The 24,976-nt window shown below is 37.2% G+C and overlaps 1 protein-coding gene across 2 annotated transcripts in view; it reads right to left on the bottom strand.

Annotated features, from left to right (window-relative positions):
• The window catches only part of LOC144977477 (macrophage mannose receptor 1-like), an 80,298-nt gene that overhangs the window by 24,360 nt on the left and 30,962 nt on the right, over positions 1–24,976 (bottom strand). Inside the window, exons 7-15 of one of the 2 annotated variants that reach the window (XM_078922729.1) lie at positions 22,636–22,803; positions 19,704–19,792; positions 17,305–17,440; positions 10,229–10,342; positions 9,517–9,636; positions 8,677–8,796; positions 6,769–6,888; positions 5,943–6,062; positions 559–681 (exon numbers count right to left, since the gene is read on the bottom strand). In XM_078922729.1, the coding sequence (XP_078778855.1) occupies positions 559–681; positions 5,943–6,062; positions 6,769–6,888; positions 8,677–8,796; positions 9,517–9,636; positions 10,229–10,342; positions 17,305–17,440; positions 19,704–19,792; positions 22,636–22,803 (1,110 nt within the window). The remainder of the gene's footprint in view (positions 1–558; positions 682–5,942; positions 6,063–6,768; positions 6,889–8,676; positions 8,797–9,516; positions 9,637–10,228; positions 10,343–17,304; positions 17,441–19,703; positions 19,793–22,635; positions 22,804–24,976) is intronic. The other variant, XM_078922730.1, reaches the window with a different exon arrangement.

Raw genomic sequence — 24,976 nt, 5'->3', positions numbered from 1 at the left:
ACTACTCAAACCTGGGACTTAGATGGACTTCGCGAGGTCCCATTTTTGATATTTTTTTTGTTGCCAAGATTAGGGCCTTTTAACGTTATTGTGTTCACATTTATTTTTATCTGGTGGTTTTTGGTTTTGTAAAGAGACATAAAAAACGGTACGTTGCAAAACAGCTTTGCAAGAACGTCATTAACAATTAACATACAACTGTTTGAAGACTTCGAAGCATATCCAGAAAGATGACTCATTATCCGTACTATTTTTATAAAGGTCTTCAACAAAGCGTATAAACAATCGATTTTTATACCTTATTGTCTATTATGAATTGCATGATTATGTCGAAAATTATGAAAAAAATGTTATTGCTCTATACAAGGATGAAATCTGATAAAAGATATTGCAATAAATTTTCTATCAATACAAGTCAAAGTGAAAATAAGCTTCTAGAAAATGTCGACTGAAGAAAATAATGAACGAAAATGAATACAATAGCTTCGAAAACCCCCCAAATTAACTAGTACGTCACTTTTAGCTTTAATCAATTGTTTCCAAAGACTACAGCGTTACCTATGCACTGCACATCATTGGCAAGTGTGTATCCAGATTGACAAGAACATCTCGGTGATGATCCAGGTGTGTTTATACAGATTTGATCACATCCACCGTTATTGTTTGCACAAGCATCTTTCTCTGGTAGGATTTTTTGTGTGTGAAAAGACAGAGAAAAAAGATTATAATCTTCATCAATAAAAATTCAAAAATCAAATAATCGTGAGTTGCAAAATAGCTTTACAAGCCCATCATTAATCATTAATATACAGCTATTTGAAGAGCTCGTGACAGATCCAGAGAATTAGTATCGGTAACACTTTTATAAAAGTCTTCACCAAAGCGTATAAATAATCCATTTTGTGTACTTTATTGCCTATTCCAAATTACACGATTCTTTTGAAAATCATAATAAAAGTATATTGCACTTTTATTATATATATATTTTTTTTTTATCTTTCCTTTTTTCCTTTTCTGAATTGCACTATACATTGAAAAATTATAACAAAAAGATATTGTTCTATAAGAGATAAAAGAATAAAATGATATGATAAAAGATATTACCATACATTGTTTCTTTAGACAACTCAAAGTGATATAATAATATCGGAGTGTCTACGTACACGGTAACATTAGGCAGTTTAGTGAGCAGCAGCAGTTGGAGTCAAATTGTGACGCAACTCGCTCATAAGAAAGTTATGACAGGAAATTGCCGTTCGCTTTTACTAAGTTTTAAGGGGGGGGGGGGGGGGGGGGGGCGGGTTCAAATAAAGATGCATAACTTCGTTATAAAGAGGAATATTGCAGAAATCATGGTATCATTATTTTCTTTACCAACCGGGCACCTAGCCTCAGGATCTACGTACACGGTAACAGTAATATACATGGTAACCTTGAATCTCGCCTTTAATGGGTTATTTTGTATTGCTTGATTTTTTAAATAACACACACCTCCACATACAAATATGGGAGCGTTCACATATTATGTCAACAAAAAATTGGCATTTTTAGACCCCCCCTGCCCCCCATGTCATCAATTGTCATCATTGACTTGACCCCCCCCCCTCCCCCCAATATGATGACATCATCAAAATGGACTATTTTTCGTGAAATTCATGTGATGGTGGCTATTGAACAGAGGAAAAGAGGTAAAAACAACTGAGTGCCAAAATGTGTGAAATTTGATATATACCTCTTTGTCTCTGTTCAATACTGGTAGCCAGCATTACACGATGTTAACAAAAAAAGTCCATTTTGAAGATGTAGACATGTTTAGGGTAGTTCAGTTGTTAGAGCGTGGCTGAAGACCTGACAACTCAAGTTGATTCCCATCGCAGCCACATTTTTTTTTTTCGGGGGGCCCTGTCCACCCAGCAGTGAATAGGTGTAGGTGGATCACCTGATCTGGTAAAAAGTAATTTGTGAAGACTGATGTCCGATCCAAATAATAACATATATGTTACTAATCCGCTTCACGTCACGGAAACCCTATTGTTTGTATGCTACTGAAAAAAAAATAATACAATGAAATGGGTGTTGAGGTAAACTTCAAACATTCTAATTTATTATGAGCTTTACTGATTTTCTAAGGTGTAGTGACAAGGACATCATTTGTACTACTGGGCTGTCATCTGGGACATTTCAATTTCCAAACATAAAGTTTATAGACTCAAAAATGTTCCTTCCTTCAACCTCCGACATTGACACTGATTCAGTTTCCAATTGTTCTTCCTCCTCATCAATATCATATTCTTCCGCTGATGTCTCTTCACTCAGTGTCCCACATTTTCTGGAATGCTCTTTCATTGCAACAATAGTGGAATGATAAAGGGTGCATTTTGGACATTTTCGCTTTTTCAGAATGCTGATTCCTTTCCAGTCGGTTCTTTTCAGAGATGGGCAATGCTCATCATAGCAGTTGGTGTTGTTGATTTTGGACAGAAACAAATTTTGGAATAAACTGCCAAACTTTTCTTGGTTGCTTATTTTCAGACCAGCATCACATGGAGCAATTGACGCTGGTGGTGGCAAAAATCGATCCGGAAAAAAGGTAGTGTAGTTTGTTCTCCAGGACTTGCAGCATGTGGTGTCACTACATTTTATGATATGTAGCATGTACTGACTTTGTCTCACATGTTTAAGTTTCCAACTCTCTGTTGCCTTAGACTCTATTGGTCTATTTTCTTCTGGGTCTGGCGGGGGAATGAATTCTCCAACAACTGGATAGCCATCAATCACTGATTCAGACCAGATGCTTGCTAAAATTTCTCCGGCGGCTTTGAAATTCTGTCTTTCCAGGTCTTCATCCACAGTCTTGTTGTTTTTGTCCAAATGACTGCCAAATGTGTCAAAGGGAAGGATTACAGCTGCAGTATCTTTGGAGAGTGGGGCCATTCTTCTTTCTACTTCGTTGTATGCACTGAACCCAGGAGCATTTCAACTTTTACAATGTTTTTCTTGGGTGTGTTTTTATTCTATTTGTATAACCAAATTTTTGATGACATAATCTTGGGTATGAACCCTCCCCCCTCCCCCATGTCAACACTTGTCAACATTTGGCAGACCCCCCCCTCCCCCCAAAGTGTTGACATAATATGTGAACGCTCCCTATACAGAGCGAGGCCCATCCATTGCTAGTATTGTAGCGGCAAACCAGTTACCGGAGTTACCGTGTACGTAGTAGATCCTGAGGCTAGATGCCCGGTTACCGTGTACGTAGACACTGCCTAATAATATACTAAGCTACAAGAGAGCTGCGCCGGTGTAGCACGCCAGAATGACTTTATCGCCAAAAAGACTCTAGAGTTAAATTGGCGTACGCGAGACAGACTCTAGACTTAGCCTCTTTTTTTGGTAGAGTCATTCTCGCGTGGTACACCGAAACTACCGTGTCAGCACTAGATTTTTAATATTTTTTTTTGGAAATACTGTGAATTCATCTCTTACTTTGTGAAGCTGTTGTTTTGTACTTTTTAAAAATTAAAAATAATAAATTTTGTCATTAATAAAGAAAATTCAAATTTTAGGATGGTTTTAAAAAAAAGACTCTAGAGTTAGATTGGCGTACGCGAACAGACTCTAGAGTTAGCCTCGCGGCCGCGAGTATTTTTTTGGTAGAGTCATTCTTGCGTGGTACACCGGTGGTACCAATACTTAGCTTCTTTAGTCTTTACAATCATTCGTTTGGACATAAAAATAAAAAAAAAACAACTTAACGCTTACCGTCAAAAGCAGTTTAGATTTGAAGATGCATTTGTTTTCTATAAAAAAAAAACACTCGGCACTAGACAATCCTTGATGAATTTCAAAAGTTGTGTTTGAAATTATATCGTAAATTTTTTCATGATTCATTCCTCGCGAAATCGTGGAGGCTTAAGTCTGTTTACAAGGTGCCGTCGCAAAAAAAAAAACAAAACAAAGGTTTTAAAAAAAAAGTTTATTGAGAAAAAGATACGGAAAAAAGTGTCCCTAGATAGGTATGCAATTTGGTGCATAAATGCAGTAAAAATTGGTGCGCAAAAGTAGTTCGTAGCGGATGCGAGACTGTGTGTGTGTGTGTCTGTGTGTATGAGAGAGAGTCTCTCTCTCTCTCTCTCTCTCTCTCTTTATTTTTCTGGGGAGTGCCTACGTACACGGTAACTGGGCATCTAGCCTCAAGATCTACGTACACTGGTTCACCGTTGCAACACAAGCAATGGATGGTCCTCGCTGCCTTGACCGCCCGCGCTCATGTGTGTGTGTGTGTGTGTGTGTGTGTGTGTGAGAGAGAGAGAGAGTGAGTCTCTCTCTCTCTCTCTCTTTTAAAATTTTTTTTTGTGGGAGTGCCTACGTACATGGCAACGGGGCATCTAGCCTCAGGATCTACGTACACATTAATTTACTTAATTTGTGACCTAGTTGTCTCATTTTGTGACCTGGATGTATCGTTTTGTGACCTAGATGTATCCTTTTGTGTGTGCAAGACATGCGGGTAAGTACAGCGATAGCTTGCCAGTTGGGGGAAAAATGGAAGAAGCAGCATATCGGCATTTGAACCCCCCCCCCCCTAAAAAAACAAACAAAACAACTTAACCTTTTAAAGGCGAATTTCAATCTTACTTGGACCAAAAAAAATCTTACCGTTTTTTTCTTCAAAAGACACGTAACGGCAAAACGATTATAGATAATTAAAGTCCGAATTGCGATACTCTCGGTGGAAAAACTGTATTCTCCGTTAACAATAAAGATAAAAGCAAACTATTCTCTGAAAGCAAAAAATTAGCTTCGCTGTTAAGGGGTTAAGAACACCTGCGAGCATTCTTGACATGCTCTACGTCACCAAGGTCACCAAGCGACATGTCTCCCTTTCGTCTTCATGCATCCCGCCCCCCCCCCACTCTACTCTCACGGTGGTGGTGGTGGTGGCGGCGGATAAAAAAGGCCCTTTTCCTTTCATTCAATCAACTTGACTGTTGTTGTGGACCCTAGTCCTCTATAAAAGTACAAGAAATGATACTCACTTTTTTCTGCTCCAACGAAAATATCTACCCCCACCGGTCTAATTATTTGTAGCAGACGACACATTTCTCAAAATGGTCACGTAACATTGTAAAAACAACGCAGGGAGTCCATGAAAGCTTATTTACGGCATTTCCTTTAAACCGTGTAAACAACAAAATTTCGTTTTCATTCGACTCAACGGGTCACATCGGCCGGTATTTTGTAACGAACTAATGTTCTGAAAAATCAAAATGTTTCTTAGAAAGTTGAAAGATGCTAGTTTTTGAAACAGAGGTAGTTTTTTTTTTTTAATTTCTTTTTAACGTGAATGCATGCTCTAGGCGAATTGGACTTACAACGATGTTGGCACGCTTAAGGCGCGGCTCTCTAGATGACCACATATTCCTAATGACCTATATATATATTTCTCCACAAATATTTGGGTTCACCACAAGTGATTCAAAAAATTACCATACATATTTATTTACACAAGTCGAAGTGATTCTATGCTGCTGTGATTTAACCTTCGCGAAACAACAATCAAATATCAATATCGCCTTTTCTGCCGGCTTTTTCACTTGACAACACAATTCTCTCTGTTCTGTTCAATTATCGTTTTTACACTGTTTAGCACAGAGTCCAAAAAATTGCGTGCACTTAAATTAAATCACAGCTGCTAAAACCACGGACTCCAGAAAGTAATAAACAAAAATGAATATACCAGCTTCGAAGAAGAATAGAAACGCTCAGGGCTCAAACTTTTTCTTCAGCCAAAAAGGAAATAGAAAACTAATGTTTTTATTGTTTTTGTAATTGACTGGAGAAGGGTTTTGAACCTGAAACATTCCGTGCTAGGTATTTCGTTCTTTTTCGAAGCTGTTTGTATAATCACTTTTGTTCATCACTTATTACCACAGGATTACCTAAGCACTTTGCTCCATCAACAAGTGTGTATCCAGATCTGCAAGAACATTTTCGAGATCCAGGTGTGTTGACACAGTTATGATCACATCCACCGTTGTTGTGTTTACATTCATTTATATCTGGCGTTTTTTTATATGTAAAGAGACATAAAGAAAAGAGATTGATTAAAGTCTTCATCAGTAAAACGTCAAAAATAACAAAAATCGTCCGTCAAAAAATAGCTTTACAAGAACGTTTGTAACTATTATAGTAACTATTAACAGAGAGCTGTTTGATGACTTCGTAGCAGTTCCAGAAACACTGACTGGTCATCTACAGTAATGTGATTTAAAAGCTTTAACTATTTACTAAAGACTGTACATGGAACAAAATTGACGTCACTAAGCCCTTTGTTGTTGTTTTAAGCCAATAATTTCTCACTTAATTCTATTATCTGACTGTTCCCATCCTAAGCCTTTCCGTGTTCACCTTTTCGTTAGTATTTTTACGATCCCAGGCTTCGGGCACCCCCTACCGCTCTATATCAATAATCTGACAATAAATGTTCAATGTTACACATAGTTTTGTGTCGTGCTGTCTTGTTAAAACCGGCTAGCGGATGTTATGAGTTTTTTTTAGTAAAACGCATAGCATCATAGAAGAAACAATATTAACTTCACTCAGCTCGTTGTTATTGTTATTAGACAGCCATTTTGGCGGTTACTTCTCACTAAATTATATCAGACTATAAACGTTCCAGTTTACACACAGTTTTGTTTGTTGGTACGCTATGGATGGCGAATAATGTGAGGATTTTGCCTAAACGCAAAACATCAATAGTCATACCTATACACTGAACCCCTCTGCCAAATGTATATCCAGGTTTACAAGCACAGTTCCAAGATCCAGGTGTGTTTACACAGACTTGATCACACCCACCTTTATTGTTTGAACATTCATTTATATCTGGGTTTTGTTTTAAAAAAAATAGAAGAGAAATAATGTAATAATTATCATTATTACTTTATCCTAGAGGGAAGAAACTTGAATGCGTTCAAGTGTCAATGGGTAGTGGACAGAAGTAACATATAGATTTTAGTAAAATTTGTTATGTTTGACAAACGCAATTTAAACGCATGATCGATAGTATAGTTTTCCTCTTCATCATCTGCGTTAAAAAATAATATAAATGGAGACTATTATTTGAAACCAAAAACTCATTGTCACTGGCAAAGTGTTAATTGCAGTACTCCTGCATCCTGTGAGACTCCTACGGCACTTGCCAATCATAAAAATGGAAATAGCAATCAATAATACTAAGTTGAACAAAAAAGAAGACGAAAAGAAAAAAAGGAGGGAGAAGGGGGGGGGGGGGGGGGAGGAGAGAGAGCAAACCCAGTGGCAATGCAACCTTTTAGCGGCGAAATTCGATCTTTGACCTAACACCAAATCTTCTTTCATGGAAATACATGTAACGGTAAAACGATTATCGACAATTGAAGTCCGAGTTGCGATAGTCTGACTGCTCTCTTGGTGGAAACGCTGTATTCTCTGTTAACAATAATAAAGATAAAAGCAAACTATTCTCTGAAAGCAAAAAATTAGCTTCGCTGTTAAGGGGTTAAGAACACCTGCGAGCATCCTTGACATGCTCTAAGTCACCAAGGTCACCAAGCGACACGTCTCCCTCTCGTCTTCATGCAACCCCCCCCCCCCCTTTTCCATTCTCACAGTGGTGGTGGTGGCGGCTGAAAAAAAGACCCTTTTCCTTTCATTCAATCAACTTGACTGCTGTTGTAGACCCTAGTCCTCTCTAATAGTACAAGAAATAATACTCACTTTTTTTTCTGCTCCAACGAAAATATCTACCCCCCACCGGTCTAATTATTTGTAGCAGACGACAAATTTCTCAAAACGGTCTCGTGACACTGTAAAAACAACACAGGAAGTCCATGAATGCTTATTTAAGGCATTTCCTTTAAACCGTGTAAACAACAAAATTTCGTTTTCATTCGACTCAACGGGTCAGATTGGCCGGTATTTTTTTAACGAACTAAAGTTCTGAAAAATCAAAATGTTTCTTAGAAAGTTGAAAGATGCTCTAGTTTTTGAAACCGAGGTAGGTTTTCTAAAAAAATATTTCTTTTTTACGTGAATGCATGCTCAAGACGAAATGGACTTTCAACGAGGTTGACACGCTTAAGGCGTGGCTCTCTAGATGACCACATATTCCTAATGATCTATATATATTTCTCCACAAATATTTGGGTTCGCCACAAATGATTCAAAAAATTACCATACATTGCTTATTTACACAAGTCGAAGTGATTCTATGCTGCTGTGATTTAACCTTCGCGAAACAACAATCAAATATCAATATCGCCTTTTCTGCCGGCTTTTTCACTTGACAACACAATTCTCTCTGTGCTAAAGAGTGTAAAAACAATAATTGAACAGAACAGAGTCCGAAAAAGTGCGTGCACTTAAATTAACAAATCACAGCTGCTAAAACCACGGACTCAAGAAAGTAATAAACAAAAATGAATATACCAGCTTCGAAGAAGAATAGAAACGCTCAGGGCTCAAACTTTTTATTCAGCCAAAAAGGAAATCAATAACTCATGTTTTTATTGTTTTTGTAGTTGACTGGAGAAGGGTTTTGAACCTGAAACATTCCGTGCTAGGTATTTTTCGTTCTTTTTAGAAGCTGTTTGTATAATCACTTTTGTTCATCACTTATTACCACAGGATTACCTAAACACTTTGCTCCATCAACAAGTGTGTATCCAGATCTGCAAGAACATTTTCGAGATCCAGGTGTGTTGACACAGTTATGATCACATCCACCGTTCTTGTGTTTACATTCATTTATATCTGGTGTTTTTTTTTTGTTTTTTTTGTAAAGAGACATAAAGAAAAGAGATTGATTAAAGTCTTCATCAATAAAACGTCAAAAATAACAAAAATCGTTCGTAAAAAAATAGCTTTACAAAAACGTTTGTAACTATTATAGTAACTATTAACAGAGAGCTGTTTGATGACTTCGTAGCAGTTCCAGAAACACTGACTGATCATCAACAGTAATGTGATTTAAAAGCTTTAACTATTTACTAAAGACTGTACATGGAACAAAATTGACGTCACTAAGCCCTTTGTTGTTGTTCTTTTTAGCCAATAATTTCTCACTTAATTCTATTATCTGACTGTTCCCATCCTAAGCCTTTCCGTGTTCACCTTTTCGTTAGTATTTTTACGATCCCAGGCTTCGGGCACCCCCTACCGCTCTATATCAATAATCTGACAATAAATGTTCAATGTTACACATAGTTTTGTGTCGTGCTGTCTTGTTAAAACCGGCTAGCGGATGTTATGAGTTTTTGTTAGTAAAACGCATAGCATCATAGATGGAACAATATTAACGTCACTCATCTCGTTGTTATTGTTATTAGACAGACATTTTGGCGGTTACTTCTCACTAAATTACATCAGACTATAAACGTTTCAGTTTACACACAGTTTTGTTTGTTGGTACGCTATATCCGGTGGCGGATAATGTGATGATTTTGCCTAAACGCAAAACATCAATAGTCATACCTATGCACTGAACCCCTCTGCCAAATGTATATCCAGGATTACAAGCACAGTTCCAAGATCCAGGTGTGTTTACACAGACTTGATCACACCCACCTTTATTGTTTGCACATTCATTTATATCTGGGTTTTGTTTAAAAAAAAAAACAACAAAAAAAAAAAAAATAGAAGAGAAATAATGTAATAATTATCATTATTACTTTATCCTAGAGGGTAGAAACTTGAATGCGTTCAAGTGTCAATAGGTAGTGGACAGAAGTAACATATAGATTTTAGTAAAATTTGTTATGTTTGACAAACGCAATTTAAACGCATGATCGATAGTATAGTTTTCATCTTCATCACCATCTTCGCCATCAACATCATCATCATCATTATCATTACCTTCATCATCACCATCACCATCACCATCACCATCATCATCATCATCATCATCATCATCATCATCATCATCATCATCATCATAATCACAATCATCATCATCATCATCATCATCATCATCATCATCATCATCATCATCATCATCATCATTATCATCATCATCATCATCACCATTATCACATTCTGAAAATGTCAAACATGGTTATTCATATGATGATAAAGATAGTATTATTATTTGTACTAAGGGAAAGAATATCTCTCACTCTCAGTGATTGAAATGAGCCTTTTTTTTTTAATGAACTAGAAAACGATAAGATAAAAGTTTCAGTCTTACCCACACATTTGGTGTCACCGGTCAGTGTGAATCCCGTATTACAAGCACATCTCCTGCTTCCAGTTAAGTGGATACACACTTGGTCGCAACCACCGTTATTTTTCTCACATTTGCCTGGTATAATACATCAAAATATTGCATCTGATTATTATGATATCAATTGGATTCAATAGTCTGATGTAACGTCGCCCAGCAACGGTTCTTAACAAAGAAAATCGGTTCTTTTTACTCTTCATGCTGGCGAGAACTTTTCATATGTCTTATGATAAGAATGTGTAAAAGTCAAAACATGATCAGATAATTTATAATGTTTTTTTGTTTTCCCTCTGGATACGCTTTTATGCTTGTCGGAGAAAAAATTGATAAGGGCGTCCGCCATTGTTCCATGTGTCATTACGAGGGAAGTGACGTATTCTCTCAACTCAAGAGAAAAAATTGATAAGGGCGTCCGCCATTGTTCCATGTGTCATTACGAGGGAAGTGACGTATTCTCTCAACTCAAGACAAAAGAGCTCCTGGTATTTTCCATATCAAAAGTGGTAACTTGTATTTTGTGACTGGCCCAGCTGAAGTCCCACGATGAGGGGCGCAATGTTGAATCCTTGGAAAAGATTCTTTACTCAGATGTGATCAACAATGTTATGTTTGAAAAGAATACGTGTTCGGTGACAGCGTTATCCTTTTCAAAAATCAACTCATAAAATAAATAGCCTTACGGCTTGAACGTCTCGTCTTCCATGTTAAGATTCGCTTTTGGCCCAAGACCATAGCAATCTGGAATACATGCAACTAGGCATGATGTACTGGGGACGGATTTGAGTAAAAGATCCTTTGTAACGCGCTTTTAATATGTGACCCTACGCCTCGAAGCGGTATTAAGTCGGGATTTGGAAAACGAAGAAAACCGGTTTTAAAGTGGAAATGGTCAAAATGATCAAATTTCAGTTTTTGGTTGTTTCATAAACTACAATCATTTTTCTACATGAAAACATAATAATTCAACATAAGTATTGACGATAAGTTATATATATTTAAATTTAAAAAAAGCAACTATCAGTGAAACATTCAAAACTAGAGTTGACTTTCTCTCAGAGAGCCACCATTTCCAAGGCTTAGTAATATTAAGTCTTTTCCTCTACCAATAAGATGTAAGATATCACAGCAAAGGGCGTGTCCTTATCTATCTCAGAGTAAGCATGACTGTTTCCACAATTTCATGGTTCAACCAATAATGAACTTTAAAAACTGTAAACAAGTCTAGGGTTTTCCTTGACAACTTTACAAATGAATGTAATTCAATGCCCGGGCGGTGTGTCATGACGTAAGCATGCGTGTGTTACATATGTGTGCGTGTTTGTGCATTTCGATACACACCAAGTGCTATTATTTCTTTGTCTAGCTGCATTGGTTAATGATTGAGGTGAGGGTCCTTTGTCCCTCTTTCTTTATTCATGATTGCCTGGTCTTACATTTACAGAGATTGTTGTAGGATAAACATTTCATATTAAGCAAAATAGTAAATAGAGCCTGTTTAAAAAAGTTAAATGTATGGATAGACAAAGAGAAAGAGAGGCAGACCTATTAATGGATAAATATATAGGTAGATAGATAGATAGATAGATAGATAGATAGATAGATAGATAGATAGATAGATAGATAGATAGATATAGATATAGATATAGATAGATAGATAGATAGATAGATAGATAGATAGATAGATAGATAGATAGATAGATAGATGAAAAGGAGAGAGAGACAAACAGAGAGAGACACACACACACACAGAGAGAGAGAGAGAGAGAGAGAGAGAGAGAGAGAGAGAGAGAGAGATGTTCGTTTTGTCGTGCTTTCTCTGTATATTGAAAGAAGGCGAGGGGGGGGGGGGATCTTTTTAGACGATCAACAATGTGGGTGAAGAACTTGAAGAACTTGAGAGATTCAATAACATGTTTTCATGTAAGTCATTACACAATAAGCCCCACCCCCCCCCTCCTCCTGAAGCTGTCATCTGTCTCAAAATGGAACAATGCAATAAAAAATTTGACCCGCCCATTTCTTTAATTGCAATCTCATTGGTCAATATGTTTCCAGTTGATTGACTATGACCTACTTTCTCTCTACCCTCCCCCTCTCGCTCCTCTTTTTCTTTCTTTCTCTCTCTCTCTCTCTCTCTCTCTCTCTCTCTCTCTCTCTCCCCTCTCCTCTCTTGCTCGCTTTCTCACGGTTGTGTGTGTGTGTGTGTGTGTGTGTGTGTGTGTTTGTGTGTGTATTTTATTCTCTCATTCTTTCTCTTCCTCTCCCATCCGCTTTCTTGATATTTCTTTCCCTGCCCACCCGGCTTCACATAGTTTCAAAACTGTACTTTGAAATTATAAATCCTTCTTTAACTTTTGGCATTTTGAAACCGTATTTCCTCTGATAAATAAGACAAAAATGTCACATTAAAATTCTTATTTCATTGATTCTTTATTTAAATACAAAATAAAATCTTCAAAAAGTGAGCAATGTCATAAAATTGTCGGCATTAAAACAATAATTTTGGGTTTTTTATTTATGTTAAGGACATCTTACATAATAATGAATAACTACAAAGGTAATACTTGGATTATTTCAAAAATGTGTATGTACATTATCAACTGTATATTCTAAGCTCATGCCATATTCAGTGACGCCAAAACTCCGGTTTCACCGGAAAAACAATCCTGTCTGGAGCAAAAAATTCCGGGTTACGCGCAAATTCCGTCGAATTCCGGTGATGTTTAATTGTTCCAAGGATACCCCCCCCCCCCGCCCCCCGTCCCGTCCAGTCACTACTAATACAACCAACACCACCACAACATCATCTTCATTACCACTACAACTACAACCACCACCACCACATCATAATTACCACTCACCACATCATCATCATTATCACTACTACTGCAACCACAACCATCACTACCACTATTTCTACAACCACCACCACCACACTATCATCACTACCACTACTACTACAACCTCCACCACCACATCATCATCATCACTACCACTCCTACAACAACCACCACCACATCGTCATCATCACCACTACTACTACTACAACTACAACCACCATCACCACCACATCATCATCACTACTACTACAACCATCACTACCACTACTACTACAATCACATCACCATCCCGACCACCACTACTGCAACAACCACCATATCACCATCCCTACCACCACTACTGCAACAACCACCATATCACCATCCATGCCACGACAACTACAACCATTATTACTTCATCACCTCTACCACCAACATCACATCACTATCCCTGCAACTACTATTACAAACACCAGAACGCCACCCCTACCACCACCAATACTACTGCAACCAGTGTTGCAAGTGCCTTAAAAACCCTTTAAACAAATTTAGCTCAAATCTCTCTATCTATCTATCTCTCTCTATCTATCTATCTATCTATCTCTCTCTCTCTCTATCTATCTTTTTCTCTCTCACTCTCTCTCTCTTTCTCTTTCTCTCTCTCTATCTCTCTCCACCTTCACACACACACACACACACACACACACACACACACACACAGACACACGCACACATACACAAATCAATAAATTGCGATCACTGGGTTAATGTACATGTTCACCTTCCTGCACTTGCCAATAATAGATAATAAGAAATACTTTGACCTCAAACGTTAGCCTCGTTCGTTTTTAAAGTTCGTGTTGCTAAATTATCACTTGATGCACTTTTAGCCCCCCCCCTCTCTCTCTCTCTCTCTCTCTCTCTCTCTCTCTCTCTCTCTCTCTCTATTTATCTATCTATCTATCTCTCACACACACACACACACACACACACACACACACACACACACACACTACAACAACCACCACCGCATCTTCATCACTACCACTACTACAACAACCACCACCACCACATCATCATCACTACCACTACTACTACAACAGCCATTATGACATCATCATCATCAATACTACTACTACTACTACTACTACTACTACTACTACTACTACTACTACTACTACTACTACTACTACTACTATACTACTACAACCACCAACACAACATCATCCTCACTACCATCATTATGTTTTGAAGCTTTTCTTCACTTGAAATAAGGAAGCTTTGGGGTTGTATTTGGCAATGTGTTCATATATCAGAAAATATTTGTAATCAGTTATCTATTTAGATCTATACAATATGTAAACACAATACCAAATATCATCCCAATTCCCTTTTTGTGTGTGCGGAAATTCCTCTTTCGTCATTGAAATTCCTCCGAGTGGTGTCTGAAATTCCTGTGAGTCAAATTGACAATTGGCGTCTCTGCAAATTTTACTATTCTCGTCAAATTTTCAATGCCCGCATCTGAGGAGTTATCTTTGCCCATTGATTTGATTATGTGTGAAAACGGTGCCTCACTTCAAAGTCGATTTTCTCAAAACTTGGTTTTTACACTCTCCCTACTTCAAACGGTCATAGTTGGGCAATGAATAAACAGAATTTTATAAATTTGGTATCAAAATTTTAAGCATAATATAAGCTATGATTGGGTAGCAAAAACCCAAAATTGAAAAATCCGACTTAATACCGTTTCGAGGCGGAGGGTCACATATATTAAATAGTATCTATTGCTGCGTTGATTAAAAGCTCGCGTGCCTTATGTAATTGGTTTTGCTGTCACCATAATTATGTGTAATTTTGTTGAGCATACTATCAATGCTTTAATACTTTTATATAATGATAATAATAATAATAATAATAATAATAATAATAATAATAATAATAATAATAATAATAATAATAATAATAATAATAATAATAATAATAATAATAATAATATTAATAATCATAATAATAATAATAATAATAATAATAATAATAATAATAGTAATAATAATAATAATAATAATAATAATAACAATGATGATGATGATGATGATGATGATGATGATGATAATAATAATAATAATAATGATAATAATAATGTATTTACATAGCGCCCGTCCCGTACAATATAGCCACAGGCGCTCAATCAAGATGACTGTGCGAAACTTTCATTTAATTTCATTGAATCAAAAATAGCAATTTAAATTTAGAAGAGTGAATTACCAATACGTCCCATAGAATTATATTTGAGAAGGGAAATGATTGTATTTTGCTCCGGCAGTTTGATCACATTTTTTATATCAACTCTCAATTCCGATCGAAGGTCTTGGACATTGCAACGATTAAGCCAAAGATAAGACGATCCTTTTACTTTCCATTATTTGACCATTATATAGATAGTATGCGATTGGCTAAGGAGTTCACAACATTGCCATCCGAAAGTATAACACACAAAACTTTGAGTAACCATAATCGTTTATAGTCAGGTTAATACAGTTTAGTGAGAAACACTCATAAACGCGGATGGCAAAAAACAAAAACAACAAAGACCTGAGTGACGTCAACTTCGAACTATCTATAGATTGAACGAAATTGACGTCACTCAGGTCTTTGTTATTTTTTTTTTGCCATCCATTTTTATGCGTGATTCTCACTATACTGTATTAACCAGACCATAAACGTTCAAGGTTACACATCGTTTTGTGTGTTGGTCCGTTATATTTTTCGGATGGCAATGTTATTAGTTTTTTTACCAAATGCACAGCACCTATAGAAGAAATTGTTTTCTTGTTGGGGGAACTTTGTAGCTTTTAAAAGTTTTTTTTTCAATGTTATAATTAACAAATAAAAAGAGGAAAAAAGATCATGTTTTTAATTTCCATGTTTTATGTTTAATTGTGTTCTGTTAATTTGAGTTATAATGTACCGTATATTTCAATTGATGTAGGATACGCAACCATGAGATATAATTTTCTAAAATAAGCTTTTATATCCACTAAACATGCTCAACGCGCTTTACAAGGGGTCCCTAACCAACAACAACACATAACAAGGTGAACAAGACATGACGCCTGTTAGGCGATATTGCAATAGTTTATTTTCGGACAGAGTCAACACTGTTAACGGCCAGCTTCTCATTTTACACCTGAGTACGGTGAAAGAATGTGAGTAAAGAGCCTTTTCAAAAGGACTCATCTATGCGTCAAGCGAGGCTCGAATCCAGGACCTTCCAATCCAAAAGCGAGTGTCATACCACAAGACCATAATAATATAGCCGACCTCTGAGGACACCAAATCAAAGTGGTAAGCCAAGGCCTTCTATATAGCTATATTGAAGGCCTTGGGTAAGCTCTTTTAAAAAATGAGTACATGCAACCTGAACGCCAAGCGTGAATTCCAATTTTACCAGGTATCTGCCGCACTCTGTAAAACACGTATTTAAAAATGTGGCCAGAAAACCCGTCCTGTCCTTCAAATATCTATCAATCGAGTTAAATGACCTTCATCTTGGCAAATACTATCAAACCTGGGACGACCTCGTGTGATTTCAGGTCTGAATTTTTTTTTGCCAAGATGAAAGACATAAAATCGAATTAAAAGACGGGCTTTCTGGCATTGAATTTTTTTTTCGTGTTTTCCATAGTACGGCAGAAAATTGATTAAATCCTTAATTATAAAACATTATCTAAATCAATGTGTTTGTTATAAGTGAATTATGATTCTCCAAAATTAAAAGCCTCAAATTTCCAAACTAATCAGGATAACTTTAATACTTAATTCTTTTTCATCCAGATCACTCAGACATGACACCGTCATTAAGCGGTGGGTTACAAATGACCAACTTGTGGGAGAACTTTAAGGAAAACGACAAATACTAAAGTTGAGCTGTTATTTTGCACAATATATACTAATCGTGCTCAGGGTAACAGCAACGCGTAACATAAAGAAGGAGACATGACGCCTATTGGCGATAGTACAATATTTTTTCGACAGAGACAACGCTGTCGACGACCAGGTAATCATTTTACACCTGAGTACGGTGAGAGAATGTGATTAAAGACTCTTTTCCAATGACTCAACTATGCGCGGACCGAGGCTCGAACCCAGGAACTTTCGATCCGAAAGCGAGTGTCATACCACAAGACCACGTAGCCGCACTAAGCCCATAAAACTTACTTGGAATTTCACAAATGAATCTGGCGGGGACTGAACACCGTGCGTCATTCCATTTTTTTTTATCGGATGACGCAAGTACACAATGCTCCATTCCCAAATTGTTTGGCTCCCCGCTAGACCAATGTTGAAATCCAGACTGAAAAAGATAAACTTTCAACAGTAAATTTTGTACGCGGAAAATATCTAATCTGCCGTACTCTGGATAGACATGTATTTAAAAATTTGGCCAGAAAATACGTCCTTCAAAAATCGATCGATTTAGATTACCACATCTTGGCATAATTCTCAAACCAGGGACTTTGCGATCACCCCGGTTTGAGGGTTTTTTTTATAAAAAAAGAAGAATGTTATTTAAATCAATCGATATTTGAAGGACAAGTTTTCCCATAATTTGTCTCTTTCCTTCTCAACTACCCTCCTCCGTGTTTCTCTTGGTCTCCTATTTTCCTCCTACTTTTGGGTCTCTGTGTTAGTGCCGCACAAGCGAAGTTGTTGTTCTTAAGACATGACCAATACATCTCTATTTTCTGAGGGTCACCATTTTAATTAAAGAAGGGATGTTTACTTTAATTCTAATCTCCTTATATGGCATTCCCATAGGCCATCTTATTTTAAAAACCATTCTCAAGGCTTTTATGAAGTAATTTATCCACTTTTCTCTCGTTTCCCCATGTAATTTTTCACACATACACATAGTACTAAGAGCGGATCGGATTTGAATAACAATTGTTGTTTTTCTTTGCAGCTATTCCAAATTTTTGACAATGTGCTGTATGCCATCAATGCCTTTCCAATCATATTCTCAACATATTCTTCATATCTTTATCAGCTCCTCCTTCATTTCAAAAACGTCTACTTCCTATTTCTTATCTATCTGCCCAGTATTAATTGCCTTGTTGATTTGTTATTTATTCTTAAATGTTTGTTGTTTTTTCAGAGTATTGAACTTTATCCCTGTAGATTCGTCTTCCTAAATAAACACTTGAACCGTTCCTTGAATTTCTTCTGGTTACACAAAGTTTTATGTTGGTGCAGATTAGGTGAGTATTTTACCTAAATGCATCGCATCAATACTATGTTCATACGCCTCCACTCCAAATCATCAATACCATGAACATGTTTTTCGACCAAAGGGCACCATTCAAGATAAGCCTCCTCACCTTTTCATTTTGTTGTTTGTTTGCTGGGGGGGGGGGGGGGGGGGGGGGGGGTAGGCCCCTTTAGATTTTTCTACTTATTCATTTGAGGAACGCGGGGAAGCAAAGGCTACAAAGCTCAGGCACTAATCTCTTTTAATTATTATACTACTATATTGTGGAATTTGACACAGAGCGAGAAGAATCTTTTGAGTCATCTAAGTTCAAAATCGGTACGGCAATAGTCTGTAGGTACACGCAAATGAATCTGGCAACAAGGTGGCCATTTGGCGATTTCCAACATAAAATAATAAATAAAAATTGCCTATTTTTATCCCATAGGGGATATTTGTCTTTTGGATCTATTCCAAGGGAAGACTGGAATAATCCAGGACTCAGCCGCAGTGCAGAGCCGCAAATTGAAATCGGGCGAGGTGACTAGCACAGCGCAGCAGCGGGTGATCGAACTCGGTGCCTTTCGGGTACGAAGCAAAGACGTACCACTGAGCCACGCTGCCCCCTTAAAACATCAAATTATGACTAATCACAATGCCCTAGCAGATTTTATAAATAATCGTCTTACCTGATAAATTTGCCCTTAATCAAAAGAAAAGTTTGCATGTTACTCTTTTTTCAATCTGCCAAAAAATAGCTTTATATTTTTTTTAGATTTGCCATAGTTTTATGCTCGTTGGAAAAATAACTTAACATGGGCTGTTCGGGCAAAAAATTTGAGCGTCATCCATATTTTTTAAAAGAACATGTGTCCAGATACTCAGATTTCAACTGAAAGTCACAAATGTGACGTATCTTCCCAATGAAGGTCGACTTGCGATTGACTAAAATCAACGATTCCACTCACTCGACGTCAATAGAAACCTAGATAGCCACGCCTCTCGGACAGTCGACATCATGCAAACAACGGCAGTGATTGGTAAAAATAGCAATAGCAAACTGCACAGGATTTATTAACGGTGGTATGAATTTAAATAAAATACCCACTGTTCAACCGCTTGATCAAAAGAACGAACATAGAAAACTATGTGTAAACTTTAACGTTTATAATACGATCGAGAAAATTGTGTGATAACAAGTCGCCCTTTTGGTTGTATGAAAACAATAACAATGATCAGAGAGAGGTCGATTTCATTCACGTTATGGTTTATAAACAATCATTTATGTTTGCCCAAGCAAGTGTGAATGTGTATCACATTTATTTTCCATGTTTTGATTGGACAGAATTCTACTGGTTAATAAACTTACCAGCTGCTCACCACTAAACCACTTGAATTGACCTTCTTTCTCTAAGTCTGACAAACCGATCCAGTAATCTCGGTTATCGTCTAGCATCTCTGGAGAATGGATGGAATTAATTGGAAACGATCGATTTATTGAATAAAACATTTCTGAACAGGTTGTTGAGAAGTGCACCTATGTGGTCCTATGCTCGACACTTGCTTTTGGATCAGAAGGTCATGGGCTCGAGCCTCGCTCGGCCCATAGTTGAGTCCTTGCAAAATATTCTTTACTCACATTCTCTCATCGTATTCATGTGTAAAATGAGTACCTGGCCCTTAACAGGAAAAAAAATGTATTATCGCCTGACAGGCGACATGTCTCGCTCTTTATGTTACGTGTTGCTGTTGGTCAGGGACCCTTTGTAAAGCGCTTTGAGCACGTTTTGTTGATATTCCGCTACATAAAAAAGCTCAAAAGCTCAAAGCTCAAGCTCAAGTTCTATAGGGGGTGGGGAGAGAGATTACACATGTGTCCACCACTTACAATTAAAACAATAGACATGAGTAGATGGTCATGCGACCATACTCCTAAAGCTGAGGGCGACATCAGAGACTGTGGACGAAAAACTGACACTCAGATATAGGAAGGCTGATCTTAGAGAGTATGAGAGAGGAACTGGGGCACATCAAATGGGCGGAAATACAAATCGAGGACACAGTAGGAAACAACTGGAGTAGATTTACCAGTGCTCAACCAATGCTTTGAGAGAAATTTCCCGGAAAGCTGAGGGAACGGGTTGGGAGTAGAAAGCAGCCTTGGATGACGCAGGAAGTGAGAGAGGCATTACGGAAGAAGAAGGCAGCAGATAGAAGATACTCTAGAAGCAAAACGGAAGAGGATTGGGACAAATTCAAAAGAGTTAGAAACGCAACTACTAAAATAGTCCGACAAGTGCACCAAACGTATGAGAGCAAGATAGCAGAGGAAACGAAAGAAAACCCTAAGGCATTCTGGGGTGATGTAAACAGTAAAATGAAGACAAGTCAGAGAACCTGTGACACGAGGAAAGAAGATGGCACCTGGTCTATTCAAGAAGGGAGACAGATAAAAAGCAGAAAACAACCGACCTGTGAGTCTGACATCTGTCGTCTGCAAGCTCATGGAACAGCTGATTAGAGAAGAAGTAGTTGATCATATGACCAAGAACAAACTATTCAGCAAAGAACAACATGGTTTCATGGCGGGGAGGTCTACGGTAACAAACCTACTTGAAACAATGGATGACTGGACGAGAGACCTGGAAATAGGCAACAATTTAGATGTCATATACCTCGACTTCTGAAAGGCATTTGACAAATTTCCACACTGGCGCCTAATCAGGAAATTGGAACAGTATCACATTAATTATCAGATAGTCAAATAGGTCCGGGATTCTTCAAGGATAGAAGACAAAAAGTGGTAGTGAATGGAACAGCATCAGCGGAGAGACTGGTAACAAGTGGAGTTCCACAAAGAAGTGTACTGGGACCAGTTCTCTTCCTGATTTATAACAGGCAATCTATCATCTAAATGTAAAATCTTTGCCGATGATACAAAGCTCTACGGAGTAACTAATACAGAAGAGGAAAGAAACACCTTGCAACAAGATTTGAAAAAGGCTTGAAGAATGGTCCGAAACATGGCAGATGGAGTTCAATTTAGACAAATGTGCAGTTCTTCACCTAGGAAAAAACAACAGAGAAGCAAACTATATAATGAAAGAAAACCCCCTGCAGAAATCCAATGGGGAAAAAGATCTAGGAGTATTTATTGACAGGAAGCTAAACTTCAAGAAGCAAATACAAGATGTTCAATCTAAGGCTGGTAGAACACTCGGAATAGTGAAAAGAAATTTCAAGAATCTGAAACCAAAACACCATCTACAAGACTATGGATAGATCAAAGCTGGAATATGCCAACTGCATATGGTATACGAAGTTTTAGGGAGACAAAGACTGTTTGGAAAGAGTGCAAAGGAGAACAACAAACTTATCACACACCTGAAAGACAAAACCTACTGTGAGAGACTTAAAGAATTAAATCTCTCGACCTTAGATTACAGGAGAAGAAGAGGAGATATGATCCAAACATAAAATAGTAAAGGAATAAACAGGGTAGAGGTAGAATTTATTAAACCAAACAAATACATATTCAGGCACGAGGAAAAAGCAAGAAACTGGAAAAATAACGTTAAAGACAATTGAAAGAAGGAACTTTTTTCAGGTAGAATTGTTAATAACTGGAATAAACTGCAAGAAACCACAGTATCAGCAAAATATTTAAATAAATTCAAAGCAGAGTTGGAGATACGTAACATCCTAGGAAACAAGTACAGTATTAAGAATTGGTCCAATCATTAATAGATGTGGAGGAGCGAAGGAGACTACACCAAGTCTAAAATCTCTATACAGAGGTATCCAGGTATCCATGTATTCACTTTGAATTAATTTTAATTGTCCTAAGTAAGAAACAAATTGATATCTGTTGTGAATGAAAACTATTGTATTCAAGTATCGTAACTTGTATCGTCTATCTAATGTAGTATCGTTCACAACTAGCATCTGCTATTGACTACATTGTTAGGAGTCATTGTGTATCCGACCGTCATCTTGTACACATGTATCGTATGTTATGTTGTTTAATAAATGTTCTTTACTGTAACAATTTGCTTTGTTAATTCTTGGAATAATACGTCTTATCAATTAATGATATAAGAACACAACAATATCCATAAAGGCACACAAAAAAAAAAAAACGACGAGTTTTCATTGTTTTCATTGCTTCATATTTCCATTCGACTGAAATTTGTGCGTCCATCTTAGTTTGTCACCAGTGGAGTTATAGAGTTGCGATATTGGAAGCAACCCCGGTCAGGTAATAAGGCCTGAAAGTCCTATATAACTGTAAACAAACTTACTTTTAACAAAACTTTGAGTTGGAGAGTCGGGAATCTCTAACAAGCGTCCATTCTCCTTATTACAAATGTTTTGGGCATCTGTCATATTCTTTTTCGTGTGGAAAGTTTTAATGCATTTCTTAGCATTATTGTACCATTCCCAGCCATCTCTACAAGGTGCATCATTATCTGTTTGAATGAATGGAATTGGCATGGATTGAATACGTACAATGGAACCCCAGTAGAACAGTAATAGTGGGACCAGCCTAAAATGCCTATTATAGCCAAATTTCAAGGGAAAGAACCCAATTGGACGAAATTCTCTCTCTCTCTCTCTCTCTCTCTCTCTCTCTATATATATATATAATATATATATATATATATATATATATATATATATAGACGTTTGTGAGTACTCTCTCTCTCTCTCTTTCTCTCTCTGTCCTCTCTCTCTCTCTCCCCTATATATATATATATATATATATATATATATATTTATATATATATATATATATATATATATATATATATTATATATAGACGTACAAGTTCAAACTGATCGTTTTGTTTGTATATGTATATATATATGTGTGTGTGTGTGTGTGTGTGTGTGTGTGTGTTTTGTGCTAGACCCATCTTATACTAAAATTAATGTTGTGCATTTGTATTACACACACACACACACACACACACACACACACACACACACACACAGAGAGAGAGAGAGAGAGAGAGAGAGAGAGAGAGAGAAACAGAGAGAGAGTGTGTGTGTATGTGTATATGAGAGAGAGGGGGAGGGGGTAGAGAGAGAGAAAGACAGAGAGAGGGAGATAGAGAGAGAGAGAGAGAAAGAGAGAAAGAGAGAGAGAGAGTACTCACAAACTAGGCCTCGCCAGCTCTCCGTTGCCTTTATCTCTAGGCTTACCGAGAGTATTGCAGGCTAAAGCTTTGTATCTGGAGATATTGGGTGGGTTTTCGCGCCCCTGTTGTAACCGATCTGTCACTAATCACTAATATGGACAATACATTTTACGAAAGACAAAGAGGGAGGAAAAACGGGGATTATAAAAACTCTGTTGTAACTGGGTCCCTGTTACATCCGGACCTGCAACATATGGGTTGTACTGTATCATAAATAAATAAATAAACTAATTTATTAATTAATAAGAATGAAAATCGTATCGCAGCTCACTTCCAGGGATTCATCATTCTAATTACTCTTTACAGTGCTTTCCTCTATTTCTTTAGCACGACGCATAGAACCGTATGATAAGGGCGGAATTGATAAGACATTCCATTTATTTCCAAAATGACCCCGGATAGAGCCTTGATATTAGCATCTCGTTGGGTTTTTTTAAAAACAAGACACTGAGCCCTAATTACTAATTTAGCACTGCACTGTGGCCAGAGAGAACCGGCGAAAACTTCAAGCACGAATTATGTCTCAGGCAATGTTGTCAGATCCTTAAAAGGCATTTAAAACCTTCAGTGACAGATCCCTTTCAAAATTTGGAACATCCTTCCTCAAAACTGTCCGGTCAATCAACGCTATGGTAAGGACGTCTCCGAGAATAACATTTTGGAAGTTATCCAATTCTCCTGCGAAAGCCTTTAACTCAAATTTGAAGAGTGGGCTTTCAAAACGCCCTAACTCCGTTTTTCCCATTTAGAGAAATTGACGAATAATTTCCCCGAAGATTTCTCATGCTCTTCCGGTTTATTTTTTTATCTTATTTAATCTTCAAATCCATACAAATCTAGGGAAATTCTTGTGCCAACTGATACTTAAAATAAAGTTTGTAATTTATCTCACTTGTTTTTGGAAAACCGGTCTTCAAATAATATCTGAAAGATTTCTCAGCTTTGTAAAGTTGATGGCGACATAGAACTAGATTAACTACCACCGTCTCAACACAAATTTAATGTTGGAATGAACTAGGACACGGAAATTGAATTTATAGACATGAACATGTAAATAAATAACAAAGTGAAATTGACTGTTCGCTCCTATTTATTAAAAGAACACAGATAATCTGGACGTTTTGGGTTTCCCCTTTATTAACAAAACAGGAGGAAAGAAACGCTACAGACGAATGAGATAATATGGTTTCACCTTAACAACGCTTTTATCACATATTATCTCATTCGTATGTGGTGTTTCATTCGTCCTGTTCTGAAAGAGGGGAAACCCGAAACGTCCAAATTATCTGCTTTCGTTTATTAAATTGAAGCCTGCATTCAATTTCACTTTGTTATTTTTTATCTAGTTTTAAGCAGCAACGTTTATATTAGATCTGACCATGAACTGTGATGTCTTTCTCTATACGCTGTCATAGAGAATAAATGCAAGTTCTAACATTGC

Source organism: Berghia stephanieae, chromosome 7 (genome assembly GCF_034508935.2).
Source record: "Berghia stephanieae isolate SIO BIC M18660-M18661 chromosome 7, UCSD_Bste_1.3, whole genome shotgun sequence".
Lineage (NCBI taxonomy): Eukaryota > Metazoa > Mollusca > Gastropoda > Nudibranchia > Aeolidiidae > Berghia > Berghia stephanieae.
Note: the sequence above shows the minus strand (reverse complement) of the source record. Positions and strands in the feature narration are given on the sequence as shown.